Source organism: Anopheles merus, chromosome 3R (assembly GCF_017562075.2).
Source record: "Anopheles merus strain MAF chromosome 3R, AmerM5.1, whole genome shotgun sequence".
In the NCBI taxonomy this organism is placed as follows: domain Eukaryota; kingdom Metazoa; phylum Arthropoda; class Insecta; order Diptera; family Culicidae; genus Anopheles; species Anopheles merus.
In genome coordinates, this window is record NC_054084.1 from 25232458 (window position 1) to 25244507 (window position 12050).

The 12050-nt window shown below is 45.4% G+C and overlaps 1 protein-coding gene and 1 long non-coding RNA gene across 5 annotated transcripts in view; one reads left to right on the forward strand and one right to left on the reverse strand.

The window, feature by feature from the left end:
- Positions 1-12050, forward strand: part of LOC121595251 (zinc finger protein ush) — a 132713-nt gene that overhangs the window by 66892 nt on the left and 53771 nt on the right. The window contains exons 1-2 of one of the 3 annotated variants that reach the window (XM_041919086.1): positions 201-314; positions 1991-2703. The exons of 1 other annotated variant lie outside the window; for it this stretch is intronic. In XM_041919086.1, coding sequence (XP_041775020.1) covers positions 2652-2703 — 52 coding nt within the window. In that variant the 5' untranslated portion in view covers positions 201-314; positions 1991-2651. Of the gene's footprint in view, positions 1-200; positions 411-1990; positions 2704-12050 lie in introns of those variants that run through there. One more of the 3 variants, XM_041919089.1, reaches the window with a different exon arrangement.
- Positions 1-12050, reverse strand: part of LOC121595254 — a 62313-nt gene that overhangs the window by 7264 nt on the left and 42999 nt on the right. The gene's annotated exons all lie outside the window — the stretch shown is intronic.

Sequence of the window (12050 nt, forward strand, 5' to 3'; positions counted from 1 at the left end):
CTGCACCACATAGACACTCTCGCTCACTGACTCGCCCCTTGTTTTGCCGGAAAGTCCTTCTATTCATAAAAACTTGCCCAAAGCGAACAAGAGAGAGAGAAATGCGAAACCGCGCGTCGACGCTGAGAGTAAAGCAGCTGATTGCTCTCCCGTAGGCACGCGCTTGCTCTCGCTCTGTTTACATCCCACTGTTGAATGGTGGCTGAACCAGCGGCCCAAGCAGCAGCATGGCCGAACTAGGGAAGCGGTGTGCAACGTTTTTCAGTTTGGTTTCACTCTCCCAGAGAGCCGCACCTGCATTCCGGCGAGAAGAGGTTCGCGCTTACGTTCCGAGGCCCATCGACCGTGGCCCATGTGCGCTAGGGCTGTCCGTGTATTTGCTCTGTGTACATGTGTACGTGTGTGTGTGTGTAAGTGTGATTGTTTTGGCTTATGTGTTTTGCGAACGTCAACATCATCCATCCACGACAAAACGCGACTGTGATGAGCCCTTATCGTAAGATCTACCTGCATGTCACCGGTGTGTTGATGTGTCGTTGGTGATAAAGCGGAATAGTGAGCGGCATCATACAACCGAGTGTATTTGTTGTTGTTGTGTTTTAATTTTATCTTACACCCTGGTTACGTATTAAGTCGGGTGATGGTGTACAAACGTATGAAAAAAATGTGATAAAAATTATTATTCGAAAAAAAAGTACGTGAATTCGTTATGTTATGTGTGGTCGTCGTTTTGTTTCCTCTGGTCAGCTTGCAACGCTGTTGTGGGAGTGTGTACGATAAATACACACGCAGGGTATGAATAAAGCGAGAGACGTGGAATCTGCTATCGCAGCGACGAAATCAGTCGCCGTCGCGTACATGCGAATATGGCCCTGGTGAGATAGCGGCGAAAACCTTCCCCTCGCCAACTCAAGCCCCACCACACCAAACCAATCCAATCATCGAGCGGACGAGATCCGTTTGCGTTATTTCTGTTCGGTTGAAGTGTGCGGGAAGAACACGGCAGGCAGACGGGCAGAGCACCGTGTGCGGAAGGTGACAGAAAATCGATCCAAAGCCGATAACAATCGAAACACACATACACACAGCTCACGGTTAGCTCACCGCGCCAAACGCGGTACGGCGTGAGAAGCACGACGGCACGGAGTGAGAAGACTGCTCGTACGCTCGGGCGTTCCTCACCTCACTCGCACACACTACAGCACCGTTCGCATTGGTTGTGTGTGTATGTCCGTGTGCTCGTGCTCTTGGGGCACGCTGGTCTCTTTGGCGCTTGTGTGTTTGAGAGCTTATCTCGCAGCAATCTATTGCTCTGTGCGGCGACCGGTATCGGACCGGCATTAATATTGTACGGTATCGGCGCAAGTAAATTGTATTTTAGCGCTTTTGTGCTGCTCCCTTTTCTCCCCTGTCATTGAAGGGGAATGAGTGGGGTACATTGGGGGTGGACAGCAGCAGCAACAGCATTGTGAATAGTGGTGAATGTGGAGATGAATATGACGCGCACTAAGCGACACAAGCGGTTCGGTACACAATGCAGGCCCTTTACCTCGTTCGAAGGCGTGTTTGTCATTTATTGTTACTGTTGATTTAATTTTCATTTGCCACTCGGTAGCTTCCATGTAAGAGTGCAACATGGAAGCTGATAGGACAGTGTTTTTGTTATGAGAGATTTTAAAAACAATGTATTTTTGTAGTATTTTTGTAAGAATTTCCAAACAAAACTAATTTTACCTTTTATTGAATATTATGTTTCAAAAAAGAGACAAAAACAATAACTTGTCCCTATTTTGTAATTTCTTCCGTTAGCCTATCTAACAAGCTTTTAAGCAGGCTGTTTATCGCAATTTTGAAATTTCTCACTTCGATCGTGGCATCGTGAGATGAGAGAGATTATGGTGAGATAAAACACTCGCTACGATCTTGTGCAGTGTTTAAAGCAAGCCAGATAAAGCTGTTAAATTATTTATTTTTAAATCGTTGTGTACAGTTTCAGTGGTAAAAGTGTTGAGTTTCAGGAAAAAGGTGCTCACGTGAAACAACATAGTGAAAACAAGCAAATTAAAAATTTCTCTTTGAAAAAAGATGCACTTGCACCACGTGTTAAGCCGTCGTCACACCGGTAAATCGAATTCGCGCAAATCAATTTATTTATCCTGCTGTGTGCGTAAGTGGGCATGTGCCATGTTTGTGTTGAAGTGAATAAAAGTAAAAATAAAATCAGCTCAATAAAAATACAACCTGTGCTCGGTCTGTTAGTTCGGCCCGTGTTGATGTTTTGCCGTACCGAGCAGCGCCAGCTACGGGCACCATCAACAATCGAACGTGCGGACGCGACCAGACAACAAAACGGAGCACAGCAAAATCATCACACCCTTTTATCCGCCATGTGCAAGCAACAATAAAGGAAGGAAGAAGCAAAAAATATAACACAAAATAAAACCAAAACAGGCGCAACGCGTAAACTCCAGCAGTAGCAGCAGCAGCAGCAGCGCGAGCATGCGGTACAGCATAAAGATCGTCGTCGTCGCCGTTATAAAAACCGTGCGGGCGATGTGAAATATTATTCCCCGAGCCCAATTCGTGTTTTGGCAGCTTGGCTTTTTTCCCCCCTTTGTGAGCTCAGGAGTAAACAATTCGTTCGACAACGAATGCAACTCGGCATGACAATCGAATGCAGCGCAATTATGGCAACCGGTGCGGGTAAGTTGAAGCAGGTGGGCGACCGGGAACGGTATCAAAAATCACTCCCAACACACAGACCCACACACTGTGACCACAACGCCGTTGTCCAGCAACGAGTGGCAGGGAGGGGGGTTGTGTGAATGTGTTTGCAGCGAGGGGTTTATTGTTTCGCAATTTAGATATTTATTTTTTGTCGCATCTCCCGTTTTATTTACGTTAGCTCTGCCAGGGTTGATATTTATGGGTGCCGGCCGCTGGTTTATTGTCGGCTTGTCGAGCTTTGTGCGTACGGGAATGATGAGTGGCTTGGCCGGATCCAGCGTGGTGCTTTTATTTACGCGTTAATCCGCCGTAGCATGCCGATGTTTTCACGTGCGCACGAGGACACGCGTTCTGGGCGGCGCTTTTTACCCGCACCTGAGTTATTCTAATGGATTGAGAATATTGCAATGGTTTGGAAAAATAGTATAGCAAATACAAACGGGGGGGAAAACGTTAAACGCTTTTGGAAAACGACAACCGAAAAGCTCACTATGGGAGTGGTCACTTATTACGGAGATTTGGCCCGGTACAATGTTTTTTTCTCCCCCATTCAACCGTGCGACGTTGTTTCTTGTTGATGTTTATTATTGCGTGAAGCTTTCTGTTTTGCTCAGCAAACACGTACACTTGCCCAACACATGCATATCGCAGCACTAGGTTTAAGGGGTTTTTTGATTTTGCTTTTTGCCCCTCCTTCACGGGAAGGCAGTGTATTTTTATAACTAAATTGTCACTATTATGTTTTCCATTTTGGGGCTTTTGGAGGCGGCGTGAGCTCCGACGATTCAACAGTTTTGTGACGGCTGGTGATAAATAAAAATTTATGTTTCGCCGTTTTGCCGAATCGGTGCCCAGAGAGGGTTGGTAGGTAGCGTAACGAAATAAATCAGCACCGAATGGAGTTTGTAAACAAACGCAAAATAAACTGGATGGATTGGAAGAGAGAGGGTTGTGAAGGGGTACAAAACCGCAAGCACAACTTATTTTGTGCCATAAATCCTGCTTCGGTAGTGGTAGCGATTTATGTTTAACTCAAACGTGTAGGAAACACTAGAAAAACAAAACACATCCACTCTCTCTCTCTCTCTCTCGCTCTCAATCGCTCTATCTCTGTGTATTGGGGATTAAATTGCGTCAACCACCATCGAACGCATTCCAAGCTATCTACCATGCAGGGCCTGCAGCGTGGAGTCGGTCCCACTTATCGGTGGCTTTCAATCAGCCCAAGCCCTTTCGGGCGGAATATAATTCAATTCCTTCAGATCGCTGTTATCGTGCGCCCATCCGCCTTGATAGTGGGCGATAAGAAAATAATGTCCCTCTCCTTCTCCTCCCCTTCGCCCCTTTTCTCTTCCGTTGGAACGAGTGGAGAAAACGGAGGACGCATAGATAAGAGAAGCATGCTGGAGCGCTGGAGCTCGTCGCACCATATCTCGCCGTAATTCGTGCGCTTAAAATAGGCTAAGTGGGGTTGGGCCGATGCTCTATCTTATCGGTGCGCTAGCGTTTGGAAAGTCCTGCCTCGGGGGGAACGAAGGAAAGAGAGTATTTTGAACGACACACACGAAATGCTTTCTACAGATCGGGTGGATTTTGTTTAATTTCCTATTAAGAAATCGATAATGAGTGTTTTGTGTCCTTTGCTACAAGTAAGTTGCTCGAAATTTCACTACGCTTTGCCGGTCCTGCATTGTATATTTTAAGCATTCACAACAGAAAGCCGTGCTATCTTGCCATAAACCTGCGAGTAGTGATTTCCAGCCCGTTAGTCATAGTTGGGCCGCTGCCGCCTTGTGCGTTGTGCTTCATTCCAAGTAAATGGAAATGACTTCATTTCGCGCTCGGCACACAAGCGAATGCAGATGTTTCCTTCTTTGCTTATCGGCTTGGCAAACCGATAGTGTACCCGAGAGTGCTGCGCTTTGCGAACAGTTAGTAGAATGTTAATGGTCGCTCACACATTCCCCGATAACGGCCAACGGCCTAGAACGCCAGCCCCATTAGTCTTGTGCTGTTTTCTGTACACTTTAGTCAAAACAACACACACCCACACACACCAAACGTCGCACGATCGTCGTGATAAACCATATTTTACATTTTATCCAAAAAAATACTACGCACAATGTGGTGCTTTTGTACTGGTGCTTTTGTGTATGTAAGGCAAGCCGGGAAACGCTCAACCCCATTTCGCAGTTTGCATTCAAGCAAACGGATTAAAATTATTTATAAACATAAAAAAAACACGCTGCGCCATGCGAAAGCGATATACCTTCGTTTTGCGATTATTTGTCCCTGCCTCCCCTCCCACCTCCTTCGCTACGGTGTTCGTGATTTTTCACCCGATCGCGTGCACGGGTTGATAAGAATTTTCCGTCCTTTCTTACAGTGGCGGGCTCATACGGAACACACACACACAAAACGGTTGAGGCTCTGCCACCGCGATGCGATAGCAATCGCTTCACATTGCCACTTGGTTTTTCCCGTTTTTTCCTTTTTTGTTTTCGCTTACATCGACGCACACTCAGCAAAAGAAATGCAAAACAAAAGCATTCCGCTCTGTTGGGAAAATGAGTGGGAGGGGGGAGGAAAACAGGGGAAAGGAAATGGTTCCACCCATTCCCCCTCCTCCCCCGCCCATCTTGTTTGCGCAGGGATAAGCACCGATATCAATGGCCATAAAAAGTGAATTAAGGTCCTGTCGAATCGTTCGCGATTTGCCCTTCCGCACCGTTCCCATTTCCCGTGTTCCAATGTGTTCAGTGGAAAACTTCCATGGAAAGGAAGTGCCAGTACCGGTGTGGAAAGAGGGCAGCGAGTTTTGTGTGAGAGTGTTTTCCACGTGATAATCATGTGTTTAATTATAATTGCTGGCGCGGCTGGCGGGGCTGTTTGCGAGAAAATTTGCATGTAAACTTTCTTATCCTTTGCCGGTGCCGCATACCGACGAGACTAGGTACACACACACACACACACACGCTAAGAGTGTGGCGCTAAAAGGATTGCAAGGAAAGCAGCTTTTTATCGCACGCACATACACACACACACGGACGGGCACCATGCTAATCAGCCGACAGTGTGCGAATGGAGTGTGTTGTAACGCGCTCGTTTGCAGGCGCTTTGGGAAGGGTGGTTTTGAAGGATCTCAGTGTTGATTTTGTTACTCCATTCCCCTCCCATTTTCACCCGCCTTTTCACAGGGGAAAAGAAAAGGTTGCAGAAAACGGGTGGTAGTACACAGCCAGTGCGATGGAGCCGTTTGGTGCCATTTTTCCTGGCGAGATAAGATTTAAATTATATTGTTTTTCTCTCTCACTCTCTCTCTCTCTCTCTCTCTCTCTCTCTCTCGCTCTCTCTCTCGTGCGCGCCACACTGCTCCGTTTCCATTTAGCGGCTCTTGTTGCTTTCCATTTTCTTATCGCTTTCCGTGTGTCTCCTTATGCTTTCCCCTCTTACGCCCCACGCACGGTGCTTTAATTTTAAGCTTTTCCTTCCTAAGACATGGCCCCCACACCACCACTCGCGGGCTGCGGGTTATTAATGTGTGTAGTGAAATGAGAGAAGGAAACAACCCATGAAACAGAAAAACACAGCAACGAAAAAAACGCTCGCCTACACCACACCGTTCTAGCCCTTTATGTTGCGTTGGGAAGGGATGCGGAATCAGACTCGATCTAGGGAAGCCTGCACGCGCAGCCACATCAGGATATGGGTGCGAGAAATGCGGCAATTACTATCGCAAGTCCATAAACCTTATCCTGGTAGTGCCCGGGGGGGATCGGTGAGTGTTAAAGTAAGCAGCAGGGCGCAGATAGGCGAAGCGCAAAGGGGTACCTCAACAACCGGCGGCAGGACGCGCATCAACGCACGGAAGGAGGTCGGTGGTAGAATTTTAAATGGAACTCATAAATCGAGACGCGCACTAGCAACGGATGGCGAGTATTGTGGGTTGTGTGGATGTGTTTTTTTTTTTTTTTTTTGTATCAAACAAAAGGGTGAGAAAAGGAGTGAACCGGTGCAGAGAGAAAAAAAGGAACGGACGATGAATTGGATAAAACAAAAATAGGCGCGATAGGCTTCGGTTTGACAAATTAGTAAAAAAGGAGCATAAGTTTACAAGGACATTTTGATACACAATCGTTTAAAAAAAAAAAAAAAAGAAATTATGCTTATCATAATCGTTATTGCTTACCATTAATCACAAACAATTGTACGTTTCTGTAACGAAAGCAAAAATTACCCGTTAAAATAATTTGCTTGATTTTATTGCAATAATTTAAACACTTCGGAAAACTTTTTATTCGATGGGAAAAGGTCATTTTAAAACTTATTCATTTACAAAAATCCAAACCAAAATTCAACCCGATTTTCATACAACGCACCATATACCAGAAAGTACGCGCATCGTGTCCATCACACCATCATTCACATAAATATCAGATTAATGGCTGTCCAGGGGGTCGGGAAAAAAACGAGAGACAGAACACAGAGAGAGAAAAAAAGGGAGATAAAGGATGCAGCATCAGGCAAATGGCCCCGCTGGCTATCGCGCGCCACCGTCACGATAAGATAAAGGTTTATGCTTTTTGGTGTGCGTCCTCCTTTGCATACGCTTTCTTCTTCGCTGTTGCTGCTGCCGACCCCATGCTGGCCAACAAATCGGTCAAATGGGTGGGTAGAGTGGGGAGAGATGACCATAAGCGAACGATACAAAAGGGTGAGTGATTACACCGACGCATCGTAAACTGCGCCAAAAGGATACGTTTGTCCTCTGTGGTTTTTTTTTCGTTTAACGTTTGTTTATTCGCATCCTGCGCCCGCTCGTAGTAAATTCTCATTCATTGTATCATTTAGCATAAATTTTTGCACCAAAGCACACGAAAGAACAAAACCAAACCAGCCAAGCGATTATTTTTATTTTTGCTCTTTTGCTCTTTTTGTTTTTCCAATGTTTATTGCAAACGATTGTGCGATAGCGATTGCTCTCGCGGTAAATACAAAAGTGCGCATATACGGTGGCGCCATCTATTGATCGCTCCCGGGTACTGTGATTGAGGGTTGGGCGAAGAAATGGCGGGAAAAAGTTGTATTGGAAAAGCGCAGTCAATGGGAGATTTTGCTGTTGGTGTGATAAAACGCTTTGAATGGTGATCACACACACACACAGAATCGACTAGCGTGGGTCAAACGCGCGCTGATAGATAAATGGATTGATGTTTCTAGATACGATAAAGCGCGGATTATACTTCACTCAAACGCCAACGGAAAATGTGAACGAACAACAGTGGCAAACTTTATTGAAAATTTCATTTTTATAAATTTATTCATGAAACATTAAAGGTTAAATTTTCTAAATTAATTATCCTTCTCTCTCTTTCCAGGTAAGTCACAAAACAACGTTTATTTGCATGTACCAGCACACAGATGACGAGTACTGGCAAGTTATAAAATTGATAACAATTTGCGTTTTTTTTTTTTCAAACGCTCCATAAAATTTAACAAAACACCGTCCAATTAGGAAACGTTTCTTTTCGTACCCTTTTGTAATTGTTTCACGTCTTTTTTTATCTCCACCTCAACACACACAACATTAAGCTGTTGCGCGTTGTTGATACCATGCTCCGCTCGCCCATCCCATCCACTCCTTCCCTATTTAATCGTCACCAATTGAATCTACTTACGGCGGGCTGGAGCGAGCGCACCGGGGACAATCATTCCAACCAAGTGCATCTAAACTATCGCTTATCGCCGGGGTACCGCGGGGATTCACCTACCCGCTGCAGCCCGCATTCCGCATCGTTTCCCCCGCCGCCCAGTCGGACTCAAGTTCCTTCGGTGCGCTGCACTTATCATCGCCACTTTATCATTCGTTCGTGGTGTGGCGTATGTAAAGCAGGCGCACACACACAACGTTTGGTACCGGTGGTGTTTTGTTGTTGTTCTCCACCACTGTGTTTCACACGTGGCCCACCCCGTGGCCTCAGTTTCAGCTTTATTACTACACTTATTTTGCATTCCGGTACTGTTTGTTTGTTGTTTATGTTGTTTGTCTAGGGGCTGGGGAGGGTTGATTTTTTTTCGCATCGCTACCTTCTTTTAGGTTTAACCAACCTTTTATCACACACATACACGGGAAGCTAGTCAAATGTGGATGGCACTTCGTAAAATAGTGCACCCGGTGTGCGGATGTGCACTGTGTGCCCTCCCGTTTGCTTTTTATCAATATCTGTCTGTGTTTTTTCTGTTATTTTTTTATACACCCTTTTTACTGTGCTCTTTAAAAAAACCACTATCGCTTCCACAAACCTGAAACGAAAAACAGAACCGAAACGCTCACCATAAAAAACAGCACACACCGAGCTGATCACTTTTATAATGTGAGAGGTGTGTGTATCGCAAATGCGTTGACTCGGCCACTTTTATCCGTGTTCCGGGGGGCTCTTGCTGTGTGCGCTGTGTCGCGAACCGTCGGACGGCAAATGGAGAGGAATAAATTTAAAAATGATAATAATGCTACCCGTCCCACCCTTCCGGGACGGGTGTTCCAATATGGACGTAAATAATGCGGAATTAAAACACACCAGCCGCGGTACGGGCGTGGGTGTTATCGGCTATTTCGGGTGGTTGTTTTTGGTGGTATGCTTTTTGACGGCAAAAAAAAAGTGTACTTTACATGTTTTTTGCACAAGCTCTACATGGTGTAAAAATGAGTTGTTGTTTTTTTTAGTTTTTTTTTATCTATTCAAATACTTTAAATATTTTATAAACCTAACACAAGCTATTTCTTGTAGTGATTTTCGATGTTTGAAGAAGTTTTTGCACTTAAAGCCTTTTTATATTTGACTCGTGTAAAAATTAACGAGCCACCCTGTGCTACAATGGAGACGCCTGGTGCTTCACGATACGATCGATCATGGTCGAGCGCCGCTTGCTAATCGAGCGGGCCACTTTTCCGAATTATTGCATTTGCCTGCAATTCAGATGAACGTGATGCCACAAAAATTGCAGAAAGGAAACACAAGCCAGTGGATTAAACGATCGAGTTCATTACGTAGCCGGCATTCGGCGGCACTACTGGTCGACCTGCAAAGCGCTAACCAACCCAAACCCCTTTTATGAGACCTTTATTTTGTTTTTGTTTATTTTTTTTTTACCTCTCGCTACTTCCAGCACGGTTTGCAGAATCGACAAAAAAGACGGCAAAGCACACCAAACTAAGGCACAAAAAATAACAAGCGGTTTAAAATTTAAGTAAGTACGTGCCGGTGGTGTGCACCTAGTTTTGGTTCGGGTTGCTCGAAGTTTCTGTTTTTTTTTTTTTGGTCTGTTATTTTTATAAGCAAAAGGCGCACGATAGTTTTGGCTAGTTTGGCTAGGTGAGATAAGAACCTGCCGTACACCTTGCCGTACCATCGTGCACGTTTACATTTGCGATATAGTAACGAAAGAAGGAACACACAAACTCACACACACACAAACTTCCCAGAGTTCGCTATCCTGAACATCAACCTTAAAACGAGCCTGATGGCAAAATAGTTCCCACTTTCGGGTCAGCGCGTAAAGAAAAAGGGGTTTGCTCGCCGTGTTTTCCATTTCCACGCTCCCAGCTGCAATTTTTACACCCACCGGAGTTGCATTTTAGTGGACCAGCTCCGGTGCATTGCTTTGCTGTTTGTTCATTGTTTTTCGTGAGGGTATGCATTTTTTGAAGGGATTTTTTTTCGGGGGTATTTTTATTTTGCTGCACCGTTTCACCTTTCTCATACTCCATACACCTTGTGCATTCAACTCATTACCACCCGTGCACGAAGGATGGTTGTTTTACTTTTGATGGTACACAGTTGTTGTTTTTTTCCCTCTCTCTCTCGCACCATTCTGCTGATCCACAAACTGTTAAGCGAAATGCAGTCCTCGGTACACACTACTAGCACGGTCATTGCTGGCGCTGCTGATAAAACTGCAAACTCCCATCAGTTTACCTCAACGAAACAGCGAGCAAGACAAACAAACACACAAATTTCGGGGCACGAGACTGGTCCAGGTGGTGCCCATTTCTTTATCGTTGCAGCTAGGGTTTTTGCTTTGGTTTTGAGAATCACGCGAAAGCACCAATGCCCGCGCCCGGCTGGTGCACCTTTCCCGCCCATCCACCAGTATATATGTTTTTTTTTTATATATTTTATTTCATTCCCCTGCTCTTATCGCACCGTGTTGTTGATTCCCAAGGTCTTCTCACGCAGATCACGTGCCGTGCCGAAGAGATGATCAAGGCAGCGGGCACGAAACGGAACTGCCCCCGGGGGGATTTTCATATCGTTTTTCACAACTGGGTTTTATGATGGTTTTGCATACATAAATGCCATCCACGGCCCGTTCCTCTCAGCCATGCGCTGTGCACGATGGTGCTGCACTGGCCATCATCATAACTATGCTTCTCCGGAAAAAGCAGGGCACGGAATGGTCTATCGGTGCTTATCAGTGTGCAGCTGGCTGGCTGGCTCCCCGGTTGGTCACTATGAGTTCCTTATCGGAATAGGAAACGGGTTCGTGGGGAAGGAGCGTAGAAGCAGATGATGGCCGGAAGAAATGGTCGGCGAGGATGGCTTTCCTTGGGTGAAATAAATGTCTCCATGCTTGGTGAAAGACCGCACCGAGTAGTATTCCGAGCTGAGGATCGTACCTTCCAGCACGTAGTGTTCTTACCTTACGAGCGTTAATGGTATCAGCACGGGTTTGCTATTGATGCTATCGCAAGCAGCAGCAAAGATAGGCAATGTTGGAATACAGTTAAGTCATATAAATACAGCTGCCTTGAAGCAACGAATTTGGATCTGCTTTTGTTGAATTTCTGTACCTAATCATTTGTAAATTAAATGAATATGGGGGATTTCTCAATGGTAAAATTATGTGATAAAATGGATAAAAGTTTGTAGAAACACTACACGATAGTGAACTTGAAGTTCTACAAGCTTAAGGACATAAAACAGTAAAATATATAAAATTTCTTTCTTGTTCATTAAATGAAGGCACCATATCTGAGTTGGTTTAAGTTAGCAATAATTACAAAACTCTATCCGTTTACTTCTAACCCCGTGCACACAGATCAATCACGATGGCTGTTGAAGCAATTGCACGCCACTGCCAGACGACGACACCAAATCTACCCTTCGGCTGATAATATACACTCCAAAACCGTATCGTCCGATAATCAATTAACCATGACTCGAATGTTCCCTCTATCCTGGCGGAGCCCCTCCCCTCTCGGTCGCGACTGATAACCGACCGTTTGCGTGCGCTGCATTTTCCATCGCCGTGCCCTATCTCAC